Genomic DNA, 22,519 nt, shown 5'->3' with positions numbered 1-22,519 from the left:
GAGCGTATCAGTTACCATTAGTTAATTGGCCCTTATTCTCATAATAAAAAAAAAGATAAGATTTTACAGCTCAATGTAGTCTCTTATTTGGAACAGTACAGTATGTTGGCAAAAAAAACAACTACTCCCATAACACAATAAAAAAAAATATCTTAAAATACAATTTATTCTATTAAATTATGTTATTTTCTTCGGTTCTCGCCATAAGTATTCTGTCAACGGCCATTGAAGGAAATAAGCTGCTATTGCTATACCGTATATTACGACGAGCAGGAGGGGGAAGTATATTGTGCCATACAGTTTTTCAAATATTGGGTACAACCAAAGACCTCTCTCGAAGTAAGTGTAAATTATCCTGAAAATGTGATAAAATGTTAATTAATTATTTTATTTCGTTTTTTGACGTTATACTTCTATAGGCGCGTTATGAAAAAATGATGAAAGTGAAATTTTAAGATGCGCGCGCATCACTGTAATACAAAAGTAACAGGTTGAAGTAGGACCTAAAGTTTACTGACGTTTGTGTCATTCGTTTGTGTTTTTTTTTTGGTTTCGTCCTCTATTATTAGGACAGGCAAAGGGTTCAAGCCCATACAGCCGTATTCATTATTTAATAACTAATTGTCAAAGCCATGTTTGCAAGATTTTACAAAATTGTTCTTTCTAAAAACGTAGAATAGCACGAGGAATAAATAATTTTAATGATTTTTGCTTCGATAGGCCAAGGAAGTATAACTTCTTGCGTGCATTCATAAGTACATTTATATATGTATTATTTTTTTCAGTTTTACAAACTTTATATGATTTGTATTATAAACCCTTAATTACCCGATTAATTCCACATGTGTCTGGAACGTACCTACAAATGGTAGACCCGTACACTTGTTGGAAAAAAAACCGTTCTAAGCCCGTGTCTTCAACAATACTTTATAATCAACTTAAATAACCGAAAAAAGTTTTAGATAATTTTAAAATAGCGGTGTAAAGTTATTTTAACTTTATAATACAAACATTATTGGAAATAACTTTAAGTATTACTTTTTTTGGAATTCTAATATCTTGTTTTTATAACACATCGATGAACTTTTAATACTTACACAAAGAAATACAGCATGTAAAAGAACAGAAGATAGTACAGGTTCTCCTTATGAGAAATAGGGGTTCTTCTTCTCTGGTAAATAACTTCCAAGAAGGCCATAGGCACGATAAAGGTGTGCATTATATGGTTCGATACCGGGTTCACAAATTTGTCAGTGTAGAAGGGGAAAACTAGACTTTTATCGTAAGTGCATAGAGTCCAAAATACTATAAGCGTCACCTGAAAGAAAGAAAACAACGTTTATTAATATTCTTAAATAAGAATAGTAGATTGTTAACCGACGGTCGATAGAATCAAATCCGAGGTATTTAGACGCCCGAGCGCAGCGAGAGCAACTATAGTCCGAGTAGGAATTGATTCTTTTACCCGTGTTAAACACTCTACTTTTCATTTCGAGTATGAGGAAAATAAAACTATTTATTTATCTCAACTATTCATAGATAAAATGTAATAATATTAGTAGTACCTATATAAAATTAATTGTCAAATTAGGACAATTTATGTCGACTTTGTATATTTTAAATATGGAACTCACCGCGTAATTGTTGCGGCTTATTCCGTTCAAAGAATTTGCGCTAAGGTCACACTGGCTGTTTAGAAAGTCTTTTTCTTTTACATAAAACTCTTCACAGCTGACAGCAGTTCTATTTTTTAAGTTCATTCCTGCCCTTAGGTGGGAAGTAATTTGTATGAGTTATTCCCTCTCTGTGGAGGGAAGCAGCATTTTCAACCCAATAATCAGATCAAAACAAAAATACTTTCCGAGTATGAGAAATGAATAAATTATTCCATGCCACACACATAAGATTACAATTAAAATAATTAATTAATAACAAACTACGCTGTCTGGCAAAAGAAAAGATCTATGCTCAGCTTGTGCTGCAAACCAGTACATACTGCAGTGCTGATTTTCAGCATCTGCCTGGGACTGTTAGAGTGCCAGTAAAAACTAAAATAGAGTTTAAAAGAAAAAAAAACATTAAAACAATTACATACCTATTATATTTAATATTATTATTAAGTTGTAAGCATATATATGTAAAATACTATAAAATATGATCGATGAGATAATTAACAAAATATTATTAATATTATATTAAAGTACTGTACATGGGGCACACTAAAAGTTTTGCACTTCTAGCTAATCGGAACTATTTGAATTTCGAATGTCATATTTTTAGAAACGCTGCCACCTTCTTAGTAATAAAAAGAAAACAATTGGCGGGCATTCATTTGTCAATTTTTTTTTTATCACACATCAAAGTTCTACGTACGCAACGAAAATGGTATTAAGTCGAAATGATTTTAGAGCGATGATTTTTCATGATTTGAGAAGTTCTCTCTATCCGCAAGGCTGTGCCGCTCGTCTACAAAATTCTTTTGGGAGAGAAGCACCTTTCTTGACCATTGTGAGGCGATGGTTTGTTGAATTTGAGAGAAGTGGAGTTTCTTTAAATGACGAATTTCGTGAGGGCGCCCTTCAACTGCCGTCAACGAAAATAATGTGGCTACTGTTAAGCGGCTACTTGAAGAAAACTCACGGATTACCTATGAGACAATTCGAGGACTATTGGGGATTGATATGAGCCAAATTCAGAAAATTTTACACGAAGAATTGAAAGTTCGGAAAGTTTGATGTCGTTGGAACCCTCATGAACTGTCAACGGAGCAGAAGCGGGCTCGCGTGGAATGGTGCTCATAGATGCTAATAAAGTACGACCACGGACATTATAATGCTGTTTATGACATTGTCACAGGAGATGAATTTTCTGTTCCTTTTGTCAATGTTTAACAGACAAAAAGAACGTACAATCGCCTGACTTACCCATGTTGAAGGCCAAACAAAGCTTGCAAATAATATGTCCCGAAAATCTCTCAGCTTCTGTGGTAGTTTGTAGTCGTCTCTATGTCTGTTCTGTCTCAGTAACTTCTCACAATGTAGTCCTACTGCAGCATGTAATATCTGGCAAAGCTGGAAAGTTCATTATTTGCTGTATTTACAGTCTTATGGACACTCCCGACGACATGTTTTGGCTGGTTGCATTCTATTAGTTGTTATAGTTAAGGTTGAAGTCAAATTAAATGTTCCACCATCGTATTCCTTGCCTTCCTTTAGTTAAAGTTAAAGTTATATAGGGAAATATTAGGGCTGGGTTGCATCATATAAGCTGTTAAAGTTAAGGTTTAAGTCAACTTTGTCACTAACGCTGACTTTAACATAGACTGTGGAATCTGTTGCACCATCGTATTCCTTGGCATGGTTAAAGTTAAAAAGTGAAATATCAAGTCAATATATTTAACATTAACACTAGCGCTAACCGGCGAAGATTGGGTGGTTACGGTTAACAGTTAAAATTATGATGTCATCTAAAAATTGTCAAATGTTGCAACACATTTTTCTTAACCGATACTGAAGCTTTGTTCCTACTGTCGATATGAAACTTTATTTTCAAATTCCAAAAAATATTTTTACTCATTTTGTCTTAAGGTGTAAACAAAGCGGGACTCGAACCCGCGACCTCTCGCGTTCCGTGCACGTTCATAAAATTTTATTTTCAGTTTTATTTGTGTAATATATTTTAAACTACTTCTTAAGTTATATTAAGTTTTTGATGATTTGAAAAAGTAAGGAAGCATATTTAATCAAACAAGTATTTTTATTAAAATAACGCCAATACATACTTTTAGCAATTCACACGAAGGGAACGTTGCTATTAATTTCAACAGGAGCAAACTAATAAAATATAAAACACTTGAAAGATGAGATTTATGTTCCCGTGACTAAGTATGCCAAGTGCACGCGATACGTTTATAAAAAAAAATTAAATCTGACAGCGTTTTATGGTAACGCTCTGGTGTGTGACGCGACTTTAATACTCTGGCTGCTTCTCGTGTCCAAGTTACGTCAGTTGGTGCTGGGGCTGCTGCTTCGACTGCCGAAGACAGCAAACGTCGCAAATATGTCGGTCTCAGTGAGTCTTACATTGTGCCGTTTGGTGTTGAGACACTTGGCCCGCTGGGCCCAGAGGCGCGGAGAATATACCAAGTGTAACTATATACGCACCTCCCACCACCTGACGACCTGTATAGCCGAGTGGTTAGCGATCCTACCTACTAAGCTAGAGGTCCCGGGTTCGAATCCCGGTAGGTGCAAGCATTTATATGATGAATATGGATGTTTGTTTCCGAGTCATGGATGTTTAAAATGTATTTATGTATGTTTATATGAATTTATGTATGTTTAAGTAAGTATATTGTATTAAATATATCATTGTCTTGTAACCCATAACACAGGCTTAACTTGGGGCAAGATAATTTGTGTGAAAAGTGTGTCAATATATAATTACTAACCTCAATAGGGCTAGTGGAAACAATACCAAAACTGGCAGCAATAGTAAAAATACCTATTTAGAACTTTTATTTGACACTATCTTTCATAGATGCAATAAATGTGTTTTTAACTTCAAATCAGCAAGTACTTACAAAAGTCCAACATGTGAAAAACCTTGGTTGCACGTTGGCTAATATCTTAAATTCTGGTCGATAAAGTAACGGAGACAATTGAACGCATAAATATATAATGTTCAGTACATGTACAGATATGTTTAGGGTGTATGCAAACTGGCGGTAATTTGAGTACTCCATTATGTATCTGAAATAAAAAAAGCTTTGGATCAAGTATAAATCATAATAATACAATAAAAAACTGCTTGGAATAAAATGAACTTTCAGGAAAGAAACAATCTTTGTGTCTTTGTCAGAGATTCTGTTTTTGTTTATTCGCAAGTGGAGGTCGCGACTGGCACGTTGATGTGATCGTAATTAGAAAATTTTGCGAGATAGAGAGCAATTTAAATGGTACAAAGTTAATAGAAAGGCATAAAAAAAAGGCATCAAAGGCATTTATTTTCTCAAAATTGATTCCTTTAGAATTCTCTTTGATGTCAATTCTAATACTAGATACTACGACCACTTCGGAAACAAATGGCGCTGTGAGAGAGAACAAGCGGCGCAAGAAACTCTCCCAGCAAAAGCATTATTTTCCATGGGTAAGGTACGATTTTTATATAAAATATTCTTTGTTTTGTTATACGTAATAAAAAGTCAATAACATTAGAACTAATGTGTAAAAATGTGAGTTACTATCACTGTTCGGAGGTACTACCAATAATAGTGATATATGATATATTAGAACGATTTAAATCCAAAACACTGAGATTCATCTTCAGCATGACATCTACATATATGTATAATATATAAAATTCTCGTGTCATGGTGTTAAACTCTGAACTCCTCCGAAACGGCTTTACCAATTCTCATGAAATTTTGAGTGCATATTGGGTAGGTTTGTGAATCGCACAAGATCTATTTTTCATCCCCCTAAATGTTAAGGGTGGTCCACACGAAATTTTTTTGACATTTTTTTTTAAATTTGTTTGATTATGAGTCAGCATTATAAAATACATACAAATTAAAATTTTCACCCATCTACGATCAACAGTTACTTTTGTATCGCGATATTAATATCGGAAATAAAAAATTTGCTGGCTCAGCTTGTATTTTATGAAAAGAGACGAGCAAGGCTTTCAACTGATGGTAATTAATACGCCTTGCCAAAGCAGTGCAATTGCGCTTGTCACCTTGAGGCATAAGATGTTAAGTCTGATTTGCCCAGTAACTCCACTAGCTACGGCGCCCTTCAGACCGAAACACATTAATGCTTCACGGCAGAAATATGGCGCCGCAGCTATATGTATAAAGCACAAGGTACAGACCCCCATAATATATCGTTGGAAAGGTAATAATGATTATATAATGTAGCTTATATTATGTTGTCCCAATCTTAATAAATAATGCATTATACTATGCCCACACATAATGGGAAACAGACAAAAACTCTATAAAGTACTCTTTTGGATTCGATATTTTTTGTAGATCACGCAGCAAGTATTCATAAAAAATATGAAATTTTTACTTTTACGATTTTATTATAATATGTATAGATGTTATTTTATTGTTTTGTCTAAGATGTTGACTATATCGCTGACAACACTGTCAATACAAAGATAATTCTGAAGTTTTCCCTAAGAGTTTCCGAATGTCCGGCAGCCTTATAAATAAACGAGGGAAACGTTATACATCCGAATAAGCCAAACATAAGCTAAATGTCTATTTGTAAACATTTTACATAATATTATTGGTTTATTATCAGATCTAACGTTATATCAAGTTTATTTGTATTTACTTAAGATTTTTATTCATCTGTTAGTTAATAATATTACCTAATTATGAGTCTGATAGTTTGTATGGATAGTTATTGAAGTGAAAACTATTTTAGCGGCGTTAAGCACTTATCTTGGGATGGGTATAAAATGTTAAACTCGCGTTAGGACACGTTACCTGATCGAAAATTCGTAAGACAGTCGTTGAAATTAAGGTTGCAAGTTGATTTTTCTGAGAGATAAAACAAATAATTTTGAAGTTTTAAATTTTTCATGTAATATAAATTGTAGTTTTTTTTGTGTACAATAGCGCAATAAATAAATATTGTATTTAACCACTTAAATACTAGTACTTTTATACTGATATATAAAGCAATTCGTGCGAAATTATTCCCTAACCATTCAAAAATATTAAGAAATGCATAACATTAAAGTTCATGTTTTCACTTCTGCCGGCACTCCCAGAGTGATTTTTTTTATAATGTTATGTATGTGCATATGCACTTAAGTGAATTTGCTAGAATATGTCAAAACCATAATGTCAACACCAGAAACAGACCATTGTAGAGGTAAATCAAATGAAATCGCGTAATTGCAGCTTGTGGTCAGGGTTGAAAGGGCACTTGAGGACAACAAATTAAGATTGCTGACTCTACTACTGTCAGATGGGTTGAGTTGTTGCTCTCGAGCAGGATTGTTGGATTGAAGCTGCATGGGGTCTCTGTTGATGCTATTATCACTAAAGGATGTCCACAAGAAGGTGTAATCTCACCTCTACAATATGCCCTTGTCATTGATGACCTTCTCTATAAGATGGGTGAACTTCATATCACATTCGAGGAAATGCTTCTCACTGGCATAGCCATCACAGGAGATTGAAGTAAGGTAAGATTTCTTTATTTCTTCTCTATTCTTACCCCCTTATTCATAATAGTCTGCTAACTCAAAGCATTGCTAATTCTCACTCTGTCTTCTTCTATTCACCTAAGTCAGAATGAGAAAAAACACTCCTTAGCGGCTGTTTTAAGTTAGTGTATGTGTGTATGTATATGTATAAGGGGGTTATTATTAATTACTCTTTGCCTATTTTAGGATGTTTGTTAAGCGAGGTTCACATAGGTCAGCGGTATCTTTCTAGTGATATCTAGGTCAACTAACAAACCTTCAACTAACTGCTCTATTTACATTTGTTTTTTCTAAAACTAGAGAACACGTGGCAGTTAATGCTATCCTATGAGACTTGAACACATAGTATCTATACTAATTTTATAAGAGGGTAAGCTTTGTGAGGATGTAGGGGGTAATTTCTAGATTTACTGAACTGCTGCTACAGAGTGTTCTTTTTCATTCTGACTTAGGTCAATAGAAGATTACAGAGTGAGTGAATTAGCAATGCATAAGGGGGTATATATTTACCCGAAAAATTAAAAGATTTTTTCCTGGTAGTCGGGTTTGCAATCTAAGTCAGAGAAAACACGGTTGAACTAAAACGTTTCTTACGGACGCTGCACAGGAAAAGTCATAGTAAAAAAAAACTGTACTGACATAAAATACAATAAATAGCTCGTCAACGTCAATCACTAAAATTAAAATTTAAATACATGCAGATTTCCCAAAAGTGTATACAAAAAAAAACTATATGTAGACAAAGAGAATGTATGTTTGTATGTTCCCTAATAACTCCTAAACTATTCGACCGATCTTTATGAAATCTTTTGTAATAGATTCGTTGAAGCTCAAGGAAGGAATGTATAATGTATATGGCAAAACAACGTTTGCCAGGTCAGCTAGTTAAAAATAAAACAATCTAGTTAAATAATACAAGATAGGCCAGTAAAATTAATACCAAGTAACAACTTTAGTTATTTAATTCCATATTGTAATGTCGTTTACGCAATCATTAATATTGTAATAAACCTTCGACATGAGTCTGTGTTTAATAAATAATAAATTTATATATTGACAATCATTCAGTTAGGTTTTTGGGTAATTTATTGTACTATTATACTCGGTTACATTATCTCTTGATCTGATGTCGATGACGTCACTTTGTTACGGTGAGCTACAGAAGCTGTATTATCTATAATATATATATAAATATATATTATAGATATATATATATATATATATATATATATATATATAATCTGAATAATCTAATATATATATATTATATATATATATATATATATATATAATCTGAATCTCGGAAACGGCTCCAACGATTTTAATAAAAAATTACAATACACGTAGTTTCGGGGACGAAAAATCGATCTAGCTAGGATTCAATTTTAAATAATGTAGTTTTATTCGTGTTTTAATGAGAAACTGCTACAATAACATTAGAATACAAAGGTAAATTTTGCCTCTATATACAAGACTATAATATTTCAGATGTGACATTGGGTGATCCAGATGTACTATAAGTTTTTTTTTGTTCAACTTTTGTACATTCTTGAAAATCCGAGCAAGGCTTGGGCATCCAGGTACTTATTAATAAATTAACGACGATTTATTTTGTAGTAGTTTATTAAGTATAATAAAACAATTAAAAATAAACTATTAACAACAAAAGACAAACGTAACAATGAAAATTTCAAAACCAAAGCAGTGATTACATGAAAATATCACGACACGCTAACTAACGCTTATGAAACTGAAAACCGTAGTGACACAACAGGAGGGGGTGAAAGGGGAACGGGAGGGTGCTTCACGTTTCAGCGAGGTCCAGAGATAATGTGGCCGTGTAGTAAGCTTAATACCATTGCATGCAAAATGTTTTTTTTATTTTAAAGAGGGGTAACAATCAGCTTGTAATTGCATCCTTTAATGATGAGAGATATATTTAATTTAAAAATAATTAAATAATTAGGTCATATTTATTCCTCAGTACCGAACCATACTCATAATTTCATCACTATTAAAAATGATTACCGCCCAACAAAGTAAGCACAGGCACAGACGTCAAAGGTTGCGTTGCCGGATTTTAAGGAGCTCATAACTTAAAGGTACCCAAGTTTGGATGTACTACAGCCAGCAGTTGATTCCACAAAGTGACTGTGCATGCCAAAAAGTTTCTTGCAAAACGCGTGGTTGTGGAATGCCTGACGTTAATATTTTTCGTGTGAAATATATCATTTTCACGTATGTGCAGTAGTGATGTTTGGCTGCCAGTTTTAACCTCAATAACCCTACTGAACACTCTATATTTGCGATAGAATACGATACGACGTCTCCACGCCAAAGAATCAAACTGAAAGGAGATGACTTGTTAGTCGACGATTCGAGCCATTCTTTATTGTATGCGCTGGAGCTTGGAGAAGCTTGTGCTGGAGAGTACCCCCTGATTGCAGGTTGTGGCTTGAGGCGAGGTCCTGTTTCAGCTTACTCAGTACTCCAAGTTTTAAGAAGCCAATTTGACCTTCTTGTCAAAGTGACCACGGACCTGAATGTCACTCGATATATCACATATGCTGATATAGGCTGTACCAGATAGAGAAATGATCTGGAATTTAAAGGATACGACAAAGGGATACTTTATGGCGTTGATCGCGTGTCGGAACAAATGGTAAAGCGGAGTCGTAAACTGATCTTCCTGCACGATGATATGTGATCCCAAACATTCGTCATTAAGGGCGTTAAAATCACCAAGAATATTAATCTCTGTCGTGGGGATCAGCTTCAACAATCTGTAGCCAATTGGATGTGGTCAAGAAGCCGGTCATGCCTAATTTTGGCGGTCGTTTACCGCAGTCTACGAGTAACCAGAGAGCAAGTAGGTCCTATCCGTCGAGAATACTCAAGTGTCGAGAACAGATATCTCTCCAGATAGAAACTTACACAACAACCTGTGGCGTAAAGGAGTGCACCATTATAGACCGAGTTGTAGAGGTAAGATTTATTAGCCAAAGAGAATATACGTCTAAGTCAAAAAATAGCAAGTCCAATCTCCAGATGGAAGTGGACGGATGGGAAGAGCGAAGCCCCCTTTAATTATAGAAATCCACTGCGAACGTGGAAGAGGGTGGTTTAACCCTCTTACTCCGTTTGCCTCAGTAAGCCCAGTTTTCTTTGTTTAGTTCTTATATTTAAATTTTAATTTCTTATATATTTGGTCCAGTTTTTCGTCTTATGTGTCTGGTTAAAAATTAATTAAGTTATTCAATTGGACAGCCTTAAACATAGCTGTAAAGTTATAGGTGATTTCTAATCTATTATCACTTGCTTTATGTGCATATTATGATATTTCAAAAAATATTAATTACTTTGCTATCAATATTGCTTTAGAAACTTAAGGTTTTTATTTTACATTCTAATAATATTCAGCAAAGAACATCAATAATGTCAACATAAAATTTTAAGTGTAGAGCTATTTCTGTACAACAAATATTTTACAAAAAATTCATGTACTTACGTTACCAAGACCAAAAATTGTTCTTTAGAAATTTTGTTTATTTATCTATTATGCGTTACACGAAACGACTTGAACGGCTTAAGTGCACTTCACTGATGTGTGCCAATCATCAATTATTGTTACACATGTTTGTAGTCATGCTAACAACTAGATCCTTCTTTTTTGTATTTGATAGTGGTAGGTACTACCGAAATAAAACTTTCTTTTTAGTATCCAACTAAATATTTTAAGTATTTTTAGAAGAACTATCTTAATATCAAGTCAGTATTTTTATATTTATAACAATTATTATAATTCTAAAATTAAATAGTAAGAAACAATGGCCATTTTTCGTATAACACTATCAACATTAAAATAAATCCGATTTTATTTATTACCTTAAACAATGTAGTTATAGCTCACAAAACACAGTACATCATATCAGATCTACAAGCCTCACTGAATCAGTTATTTCATAATATTAATAGTGCGACGGCGCACTCGGATGATAACAAATAACTATAATTTTTAGTTCCTGATAAACGATACAAGTTCATTCTGTAACCCCTATTATGCTTTGATTAGATATATTGTTTTGTAGTTCTACACAACACGGAATAACTAAACGCAATTAGATTTGATAATGTTATCAAAAGCTATATTATGTGACGCGTAGCAAGTAAATAGTTGTGGACTCAGGATCGCTCCTTGATACGTACTGACCTTCACGTATGACACTTTTATATTTGCTAAAGGGCTATTATCCTTTTGCAAATATAAATGTGATGACATTACACTCCTATGTTTAATTATTTAGATAAGCCTCATACCTCAAATAATAATTCCGTAATCAGCAAAATGAAAAATGAAATGTCCATAAAATTTCGTAATATCTTTTAAAGTGCTCTTACAATAAAACCATTTTAATAGATATTACACACAAGCATATAGTTTATTTTACCATGTTGTTATTGTTTTTAACCGTCTTTAAAAAGGAGGAGTTTCTCAATTCGAGTGGATTTTTTTTATTAATTGTGTGTTACACCGATTACGCTAAGATTTATAATCCGATTTACGTGATACCATAAAAAATTAACATAGTTTGGCCCAGTAGTTTTAATTTTATGTACATTTTTAATTTTATGTGATGTAATTTTAGTTAGTGTACGGCTTTTTTATGATAGTTGGCTAAGGTTCTTCACGATCTTTCACTGTCTCAAAAGAACGTGAAATAGAGTTTCGAAAAGCATTTTTTCGGAGTCGATTCCTTTCTTCCGTTACTTCGTATTTCCTTGGCTTACTTTCTTGGTATCTATATTGTTTAAGGCGCAAGGCGTCTTTCGAAGACCTACCCGACCCGACCTACTACTTAAAAAAATACGAAATGTTATGGTTTACCTAATGTAATCTAGAAAAACCTAGAGTAGTTTACAGAACAACCTATTACAGACAAAAAATAAAACAAATTACTACGTTTAAAAGATCAAATTTAAAATCTAAAAAGTATAACATAACTTAATAAATATTTTATTTAATACACTACTGGTGCAAACCTAATACTTTTATTAGTATATGCTGCCTATTGATGAATTTGAAGTACCCTTGCACTTTATATATTGATATTTCACAAATATGAAATTCAATTCGCCCCTCCTTAATTCGCTTGGAATTGTAATTGGCTTTAAATTAATTAAAACATTTAGATTTATTATTTATTTTTATAATATATTCTGATTTATAATTTAAATCTTGGTTGGCACAAGTTTGAGTAGCTCGAAATGAGGAATGTTGATAACTAACACCGGATGCCTATTATCTTGTTTCCGAATGTCCTATGGTTTATTGACACTAACAAAAAATAGATTGAATAAAAAAAAATCAGAAGTTATCATGTTTTTCACCATGCGGACCCTATAAATCTATAGCATATGCCACTTAAACCAATTTTATTATTCAGGAGTAACAGGCGGAGCACACGAATCTCTTGACGTTAACGGGTAATCCACAGCATATTGAAGGTGTCTAGGGATAGGTCGAGGCTTTCTTTGTCATTCTATTATTTTATTTCTGGCTAACTTTGTTTTTTAAATTTTATAATTATTTTTTACGATTAATTATTTTACATTTAATGTCGCTATTATAGTGCCACGCTGAATATACAGGATGGTTTTTTGAGAAGGGCGGTGATGGCCAAGTCGGAAACTACGAGTATTAGAGAAAAGTCGTGAAACGAGCCATGCCCTCAATTTATAAGAAAACAATTACTGCATATTCAGATTTTTAAAAATTTCTTGAACTTTTGACGGAAATCGACCCCAATAATTTTAAAAAAATTACATCCTGTATAATTGGACCAATAGTCTTTGTTGCTCGAAATCCATGACTCGAAAACAAACATCCATATTTATCATATAAATGTTTGCACCTACCAGGATTTGAACCCGGGATCTCTAGCTCATTAGGCAGGGTCACTAACCACTGGGCTATATGGGTCATCATGATGATTATTATTATGATCTTACAAAGAGTATATTATGACAGTGGTGAAGAATCGCGTGACACGAAACTGTCCTAATAGGGATATAATTTGACAGTAAAGTGACGTTTGTTAGCACTAAGTTAACGTACGTCTTCTTTTGCTTATTGTTCTACTCACGCGCTACTTTTTATATCATTTGATTATGTTAGTGTGTTGCTCAGAACAATTATCAAGCCTAGAGAAGTAACAAAAAGTTGAGCTGTACAGCACTATGAACTCACTTGACTTTTCTAACCAAAGCAATGCACTGAAAAGAGACAGACATATCTCACCATGTCTGACAATAACTTGAAGCCATTTTATTTTATTTTGATCACCAGTATGGTGACCATTGCGTGTGTGATTTAAAGTACTGTTACAGCGAAAATGTATGTGTGTATATATATATATAATAAAGACGAAATTTCGGTGAAAAGATTACATTAAAATAAGCAAAAAAAAAATGGATTATTATTTTTGATTATTGGGATATCTGCCCATTAATTTATCACGTAGTTTACTTTTTATAAGTTAGCGTTTAGCGTTAATAATCCTCCCAAAAAATACTTTAAAACTCGCATTATTACAGCATTGTTAGCAGTTGTGTCGTTATATTTAGGACGCTTTACAATTTTGGACGCAATTTCAAGCGCTATGTTCATAAAATGCGTAAATCTAGATCTAATTCGACTTATATTAATGGTTTACCAATAGGAGGCTGCTTTGCACAGAATGACGGCTAGATTATGGGTACCACAACGGTGCCTATCTCTACCGTGAAGCAGTAACGTGTAAGCATTACTGTGTTTCGGTCTGAAGGGCGCCGTAGCTAGTAAAATTACTGCGCAAATGAGACTCAACATCTTATGTCTCAAAGCGACGAGCGCAGTTGTAGTGCCGCTCAGAACGTTTGGGGTTTTTCAAGAATCCTGAGCGGCACTGCATTGTAATGGGCATGGAGTATCAATTAACATCAGCTGAAAGACCTAACCATCACGTCCCTAATTTTCATAAAAAATTTAAAAAAACTCCTTGCTTACTAATCTTATTACATTACTTGTAAGCATGATTTTAATAAAACAATGAGCCCTTTGTCTGCGTCCCTAACCTAGGGGTTAAAGTTATCAACTAATAGATAAGATTAGTAAATAATCTGTGAATATTAGAGTATAATAACTTAGAAGAATATTCTGGTTATGATCATAGCGTTCTAACACATACTACGATTAGATAAGAAACCAATTAATTCTCTTCTAGTGATTTGTTGAGACATAGTGGTATACTATTCTGTCTGCACTAATTTGAATGATTGAAAATCCTTAATTGTATATAAAAATAGTGTTATAATTTGGAATTATGTTTTTTGAATTATATTTTTAAACACAATTTTTATTAAAACTCTTTGTAGTAAACTTACTGCAGTTTAGTCAGTATAAACTCGATGTTTGAATGAAAATTTTTAATAGAGTTAAAAAAAATATAGTGTCATGTATGGTTTACTCAGTTATAGTAGCACCGTTTGGCAGACTTGTCGCTTATCAGCAATCTCTTCCAAAATGTAAAGGACATTTTATTTATAATAACTAGATATAGGTCAAATTAAATTTGTAACCAAAATTTATGAACGATGCAAGACTCCAACCCGCGTCCTCTCGGGTTCTGTACAAGCGCTCTTCCAACTGAGCCAACCGTTTGAGGTGACGTAATTGGTTAATTAAGTTAAATTTGTACCCAAAATTTATGTACGTTCCAGTACTCAAACCCGTATTCTCTCGGGTTCCATCTGAACGTTCTTCCAACTGTTTGAGCGACGTATAAATCTTGGTATGTCTTGTTCATTTTCACGCATCGTTCATAAATATTGGTGACAAATTTAATTTGTTTAATTAATCCCATAAGTGAGGGATATCACTTTATAAATATTAAATTGTTTAGATGTAGGTTAATTAAAAATACTAAAGGATATAATAATGTTATTTATTATGATTAAATAAATGTGTTAAATAAAAAAAACACTAATTTCAACATTTCAGTAATAATCGGCAATTTCATACTTTAATCCCTAATACTTCAACTACCAAGCCACTTGTACAATTAATGCAACATAATAGTTATCAATTAATTGCAGTTATTAGAATCAAATTAAACACATTTCTCATGACAAATGTAATCGCCATTTTGATAAGCACGTGTCATTTATCACTCTTTGTCTTAATTAAATCAATTTATTTATTGTTTATAACTATTATCTCGATTGCAGTTTTAAAGTTCTGAGGTCACTGAATCCGTAATTGATATTTACAATGTATTTTATCAAAATATTGGACAGCTTCTTTGCCACTACTTCGCTCGGTTTTAATTTGATAATTCATTTTATTTACTTCATAGTTAGGACTACAGTTTGTAGTCCAGTATGCAAAGTGATGGAAAAAATACCAAGCGTATTTACTAAGTGTTAAGCCGGTTGCAGACCGAAAACTAAGCTATGCCAAGCAAGCTAGGCTAAGCTAAGGTAGAAATAAATAGCGTGCACACCAACAGCTAAGCCAAAGCACTGCCAGAACACTGGACAGCACTAGCGAAAGATGTGCAAAGGGTGTGCGGGGTAGCGGGAGGGGCTTAGCTTAGCTCGTGTAGCTTAGTTCGCATAGTTTGCGGTCTGCACACAAGTATGGAAAACTGCGTCAGCTATGCGAGCTAAGCTGAACTAACTTAGCTTAGCTCTTGGTCTGCAAGCCGTATTAGTTATGAGAAAATGATAGAGATAGACAGACATTTCTCCAAAGAATAACAAGTACAGTAGACCCGTCATTCCATATTAATTGTTAATATGTTGAGGATGGGAATATTTTATCAAGATATCAAATAGAACACTGCCAAAAAAAAACATAATTTAAAAATCCTCTTCAAGAGCATGTTGCATGTCGACCATGCATGCCATTGTTCCTGTCGCACATAATATCTTAGTTTTTGCTTTTTTATATTTTGTAATACTGATTTTTCGATAATTGGTAATATTTAAATAAATTGTTTCATTTGGAACGAACTCACGAGATTTCATCCATCCAAAAAGTGTCTAACTATATATATATTTATTTTTTTAATTATTTATTTAAAATTTAAAACTTATCTAAAGAAGCTTTCACTTCAAAAAGAAGCACGCTAAGTTTTTTGCACCCGTTCTTCTCAGGTCTGAGGCATACTTTTTCGAATGGATTCGAGCTTTTGACGTTCAATAAGTTAAATCCTATTTTGAACAAATGAATTTGAATAGGAAAGGAACGCGAATCTATTGTTACTGTAACCAATTTGTTTGACAAGTCGCTAATAGTCAGTCAGGCTTACCATTAGCTCATAACTAGACATATTAAAATTGGTCCAGCATTACCGGGCTGTCAGGTTGTATATACCCTAAAAACCGACTTCAAAAACTGAAAAACATATAATAACATAATAAAGATTGAATTTAATACACCTCTTATGCAATCCTGATGCCTTTAATATTAATAAAATACGATCTATTGATAGGGTTTAAGTCTTTAGATATATAATCAACCTAAATGAAAACTTTTAAAAAAGCCGTAGGTACACTAACTATAATTATATCAAAACAAAAATTATCATAAAAAATGTTCATAAAATGAAAAGTACTAGGCCAAACTAAAATTTTATGGGACCAAATGGCAAACATTCCGCATCTTATTAAAGATGATGAATTCGACGACCCATATAGCCGAATGGTTAGTGACCCTGACTACTAAGCTAGAGATCCCGGGTTCGAATCCCGGTAGGTGCATTCATTTATAATATGATGAATATGGATGTTTGTTTCCGAGTCATGGATGTTTTTATATGTATTCATGTATGTTTAAGTAAGTATATTCTATTAAATATATCGTTGTCTTGTACCTATAGTACAGGCTATATGCCTAGTTTGGGGCAAGATAATTTGTGTAAAAGTGTTAAAAAAAAAAACAATCATGTAAATCGGATTATAAATCTCAGCAAAATCTGTGTACTGTATACATAAAAAAATAATGATCGAATTGAGAACCTCCTCCTTTATGAAGTCGGTTAAAAATACAAACTTACAAAATGTCTTTATAATATAACTATTAATCATGTTGACAAAATAATAAAATTACTGATAACCGAATAAATGGACAATGTATGCGGCTATACTATTAATAATATAAATATGTGATTGAAATATTAAGATAATATTGTTTTAATATACACTCCCTTGCCAAAAAACGGGCACATTACTATTACATTACATTAAGATCATTTTGGAATTTTCTAGATCATTCTAGAATTTTCTAGAACATTTTCGATCGATCAGAACATTGGTTTGGTATACATATTAAAGCTTTCTAGAACATTCCAGAAATTTCCTGAACAATCCAGACCATTTTAGATCAATAATAGTCACATTTTCAAAGATAACATCTTTCAACCCCCGTATCTTTTACACCCTTATAATTATCGACTTGCAACCACCATAGTGCACAATGGGAACCTTGTACCTATTGCCACATACAAACACTTTTGGTCTGCGATGCGTAGTTTTGGCTGCAAGGTGAAATATAGGGACACACACCTCCAATTTTATATATATAATCATTCTAGAATTTTCTAGATCATTCTAGAATTTTCTAGAACATTTTCGATCGATTAGAATCTAAATGTAGATTTTAGAACTTCCCAGATCATTTTAGAATTTTCTAGAACATTCTTATTTAATCAGAATCTAAACGTAGATTTTAGAACTCCCTACATCATTCCAGAATTTCCCAGATCATTCTAAACATTTCTGGATCATTCTAGAATTTTCTAGAACATTCTCATTCGATCAGAATCTAAACGTCGATTTTAGAACTTCCCATATCATTTTAGAACTTCCCAGATCATTTTGGAATTTTCTAGATCATTCTAGAATTTTCTAGAACATTTTCGATCGATCAGAACATTGGTTTGGTATACATATTAAAGCTTTCTAGAACATTCCAGAAATTTCCTGAACAATCCAGACCATTTTAGATCAATAATAGTCACATTTTCAAAGTTAACATCTTTCAACCCTCGTATCTTTTACACCCTTATAATTATCGACTTGCAACCACCATAGTGCACAATGGGAACCTTGTACCTATTGCCACATACAAACACTTTTGGTCTGCGATGCGTAGTTTTGGCTGCAAGGTGAAATACAGGGACACACACCTCCAATTTTATATATATAATAGATGAACTTACATTTAACTTACATTTATTTACTCGCCAAACGTTACGTTTATCGGCGAGATGCACTCATTATTTTTATACATAACCTACTAATAACCTAATCATATACAAACATAACATAAAATGGTTCTAAAATTAAATTATAATAATGTAAGCTGCGAATAACTATATTATTATAATATATTATATTTCTATACTTATTACCTAATATCTTTATATATATAATTCTAGTGTGCGTGTGTATGCCACTGAACTCCTCCTAGACGGCTGGACCGATTTTATTGAAACTTTCTGTGTGTCTTCAGGTGGATTCGAGAATGGTTTAGATTCACAATTGAACTACCTCCTGAACGGCTGGACCGATTTTGATGAGATTTTTGTGTGTTCCAGTGAATTTGAGATTGATGTGTGTCTTCGGGTGGATTCAAGAATGGTTTAGATTCCCAATTAAACTACCTCCTAAACGGCTGGACCGATTTTGATGACTTTTTGTTTGTTTCAGTGAATTTGAGATTGGTTTAGATTCTCAATTACGTCCATATAATATAATTCTCCTGCTCATGTGTATGTTAGTGAACTCCTCCTAACGGCTGGACAGATTTTTCAAATTTAAGACGTGTGTACAGGACAACGTCTGTTGGGTCCACTAGTTATCTTATAATACATAATATTAATATTTTTAGAGCGTCGTTAGCATAAATTACTACAGATTTCTTAATATTATCAATGACAATATAGTGTTCAACTTTGAAATCCTGGAATCATTGTTTTAGTAAATCAAAACAGAGCCCGCTCCATGGACTTACCATAATATGTCCCATGGACTGAAATAAAGACTACGAGTATTTTTATGGTATTATAATAAAAAAAGACACTATGAAATAAAAATCAATAAAAAGTATTTTTTTATGATAGATATGAAACGAGACGAGCAGGACATTCAGCTGATGGTAATTTATAAGCTCTGCCCATTACAATGCAGTGCCGGTCAGGATTCTTGAAAAACCTAAAATTTAGCGGTACTAGAATTACGCTCGTCATCTTGAGATATAAGACGTTAAGGCGAAGGGTAAGCAGAAAACACGCAAACAAGGCATTTTTAGACAAGATTAGTGAAATTACACCATTTGGAGCTACGAACACTATTTTATCATATAACACATACCCTTAAGGCTTATTTGTAGGTTTCTAATGTTTACTGTTGGTTAGAAGTTAACACTCCAGAGCTATTTTGAACTTTTCATTGCAGTTAAACAAGTTTTTTCTCGGCATGACGCATTTGTTTAGTACTATTCTCAGAAAAGGTATTTATATAGCTTGTACTTTTTTTGTGTTGGTACATTTGTTCAGATTAGTAATCAATAATGAGAATTGTAAGCATATAAACTGTTTGCGCCTGTTAAAATATTACGATTTCCATGCAAGAATTTTGAAAATGTTGGCTTTGTTACATAGATCGCGGGCCGGCAGCCGTGAACTCATATCGCTCAAGGTCGCTAGCATTTAGTGTCGCCTTAAATCTCAACACAAATACACAACAGAAACACAATAATGCTTACACTTTTTTATAAAAATATGGTTACACATCGTACAATGAAGTTTATTATCTATGAGGCATAAAATTTTTATGTTTGTTCTTCGTGTTAACATTGTCGCAGTTTCTAGTAAATTCCTTATTGTGCTTATGAACATACAGACCAATATCAAGAATATGTTGAGATGCAACATCAAAACGTTTATTTATTTAAATTTTTCTCTTAATGTTTCTTTAGGTTACGTTGCTGTTCTATGGATAACATTAATGTTTTTAGTAAGTCAAGAATATATTTTGTAACACTGAAATTCGTATTTTAGTTAATCTAAACATTAGTGGCCGTTCCCAATATATATATATATATATATATATATATATATATATCTTTATATATATAATTCTTGTGTGCGTGTGTATGTCACTGAACTCCTCCTAGACGGCTGGACCGATTTTATTGAAACTTTATGTGTGTCTTCTGGTGGATTCAAGAATGGTTTAGATTCCCAATTAAACTACCTCCTAAACGGCTGGACCGATTTTGATGACTTTTTGTTTGTTTCAGTGAATTTGAGATTGGCTTAGATTCTCAATTACGTCCATATAATATAAGTCTCCTGCTCATGTGTATGTTAGTGAACTCCTCCTAACGGCTGGACAGATTTTTCAAATTTAAGGCGTGTGTACAGGACAACGTCTGTTGGGTCCACTAGTATATATATATTACTACCTTCTTCTGTCAGTAATTAGATGTCAATAATCTGAAGCTGTCCCAATATACCCGATAAGTCATTCTTATCGCCCTATATTGCGCGTGAATTGCAATTTCCATACAAACTTATATCGCTGGTAAGCTATATGTCGTCCCATTGACAGACAGCGTGTACGGATAAGGTGAGTTACCGTCAATTAGTTTATTGGGACAGAAAAGTCAACGATAGTTACGATTTTTATCTCAAGTAAGAGATAGACTGAATATTGGGAACGGCCGATAGACGTGTTAAAATGGATAGTTAGCGAGTATTAATATGGTATTTTACGGGATTCCGGTTGGCGTTTCAAGCTGGCCAATCCATGCGAAGAATATCGACCTCATAAAATCAGTACAGTAACTTAGAAGTTCATCGCTGATAAACGACGTGATATGAAATTTTTAAATAAAAAGATATATTGTAGTTCTACACTAGAAAGAAAGAAAGAAGAAAGAAAAAATGTTTATTGACGTCATTATACATTCTGATAATAGTTCTTAAAGTTATACTAATCTAATTAAGATCTAATGACGCCAATGGGCCCCCAACTCAGCATAGTTGAGGTTTCGAAGGAATCCACAACGCTGGTCTTCCGTGGAAACCCAGAGAGGGCTACTAACGCACAGTCCTATCATAGAAATGTGTACAAACTATTAAAACTCTATGAGCACAAAGCACAAAAAACAGTGAAACTCGGATCCAAAATTAAAACTAAGGCAATTTTTTTTTTCTTATATAACTTACTTTGAATTTCTTTGTAACCCAAATTTAAATTACACATTTTAATTCATAATTGAACTGATGATAACACACACTGCACTGAAATAACATTTTAAATTTTCCAGGGAGTTTAAAGCTAACTTAATTATATAGACTTTAAACTTACACTAATCTGTTTACTAATATAATATTATTATCGATTAAATCGAAAAATTTACGGAAATATAAACCCTACATCATGTCATTAAGTAATAAAATTACAATTTTTTATACCGATATCATGATTATTTTTAAATAAAAAAATATTTACTTAGACTATTCCTTGATAAGTTTGGACATAGATAATAAATATGTTTTAAGATTCCGTACTATTAAATAAAAAAAAAGAAACCCTTATAGAAGAACGGTGCAAAGCGAAGCAAAGCTGTGGAATGAACTTCCTTGTGCGGTGTTTCCGGGACGATACGACATAAAACCTTCGGACCAAACCGTGGACGGTACCTTTAAAAATAATAGTTTTAAAAAAACTAAAAAACATGCTTTATAGAAAATTCAACTAAAAAATGTAATTAAAATTAATATTAAAATTCAACAAGCGTCGCAAATATGTTGGTCTCAGTGAGTCATACATCTTTGTTCCGTTTGGTGTCGAGACACTTGGCCCGTGGGGCCCAAGGCGCGGAGAATGTTCAAAATACTATCTTCGCGCCTCAATAAGGCTACTGGAAACCCAAGCTCTGGCAGCTATTTCGGTCAACGGATCAGCCTTGCTATCCAACGCAGTAATGCTGCCAGTATTCTTAGTACGCTTCCACGTAATGATAGTTTTAATTTTATGTAGTCGTAGAATTGTAAATATAGTTATAAGATTTGTTTTGTTTGAATAATAAATATGATTTACCCAAATAAAAAAAAAACTAAAAAATAGAAAATAAATTGAAATTGAAAATAGTGTAAAAGATATATTATAAATATATTATAGAACTATTATTTTAATAATATCTTAAAAAGCACCCCACGCTTTTTTTTACATAGAAATA

The 22,519-nt window shown here is 33.1% G+C and overlaps 1 protein-coding gene across 2 annotated transcripts; it reads right to left on the bottom strand.

Annotated features, from left to right (window-relative positions):
- Window positions 1-150: 150 nt before the first annotated feature.
- Window positions 151-21,568, bottom strand: LOC126968351 (androgen-dependent TFPI-regulating protein-like). 2 transcript variants are annotated; one of them, XM_050813336.1, is made up of 5 exons: window positions 21,504-21,568; window positions 4,583-4,751; window positions 2,925-3,071; window positions 1,098-1,318; window positions 151-355 (listed from the first exon to the last, which is right to left on the bottom strand). In XM_050813336.1, exons 2-5 carry the CDS (start codon window positions 4,742-4,744, stop codon window positions 178-180), a joined length of 708 nt encoding a protein of 235 aa, XP_050669293.1. In that variant the 5' UTR covers window positions 4,745-4,751; window positions 21,504-21,568; the 3' UTR covers window positions 151-177. The 2 variants fall into 2 exon arrangements, with proteins under 2 accessions (XP_050669293.1, XP_050669292.1); XM_050813335.1 differs by lacking the exon at window positions 21,504-21,568 and adding an exon at window positions 11,113-11,220.
- Window positions 21,569-22,519: the final 951 nt, after the last annotated feature.

Source organism: Leptidea sinapis, chromosome 15, assembly GCF_905404315.1.
Source record: "Leptidea sinapis chromosome 15, ilLepSina1.1, whole genome shotgun sequence".
Classification (NCBI taxonomy): Eukaryota; Metazoa; Arthropoda; class Insecta; order Lepidoptera; family Pieridae; genus Leptidea; species Leptidea sinapis.
The sequence above is the reverse complement of the archived record's forward strand: the minus strand, read 5'-3'. Positions and strand labels throughout refer to the sequence as shown.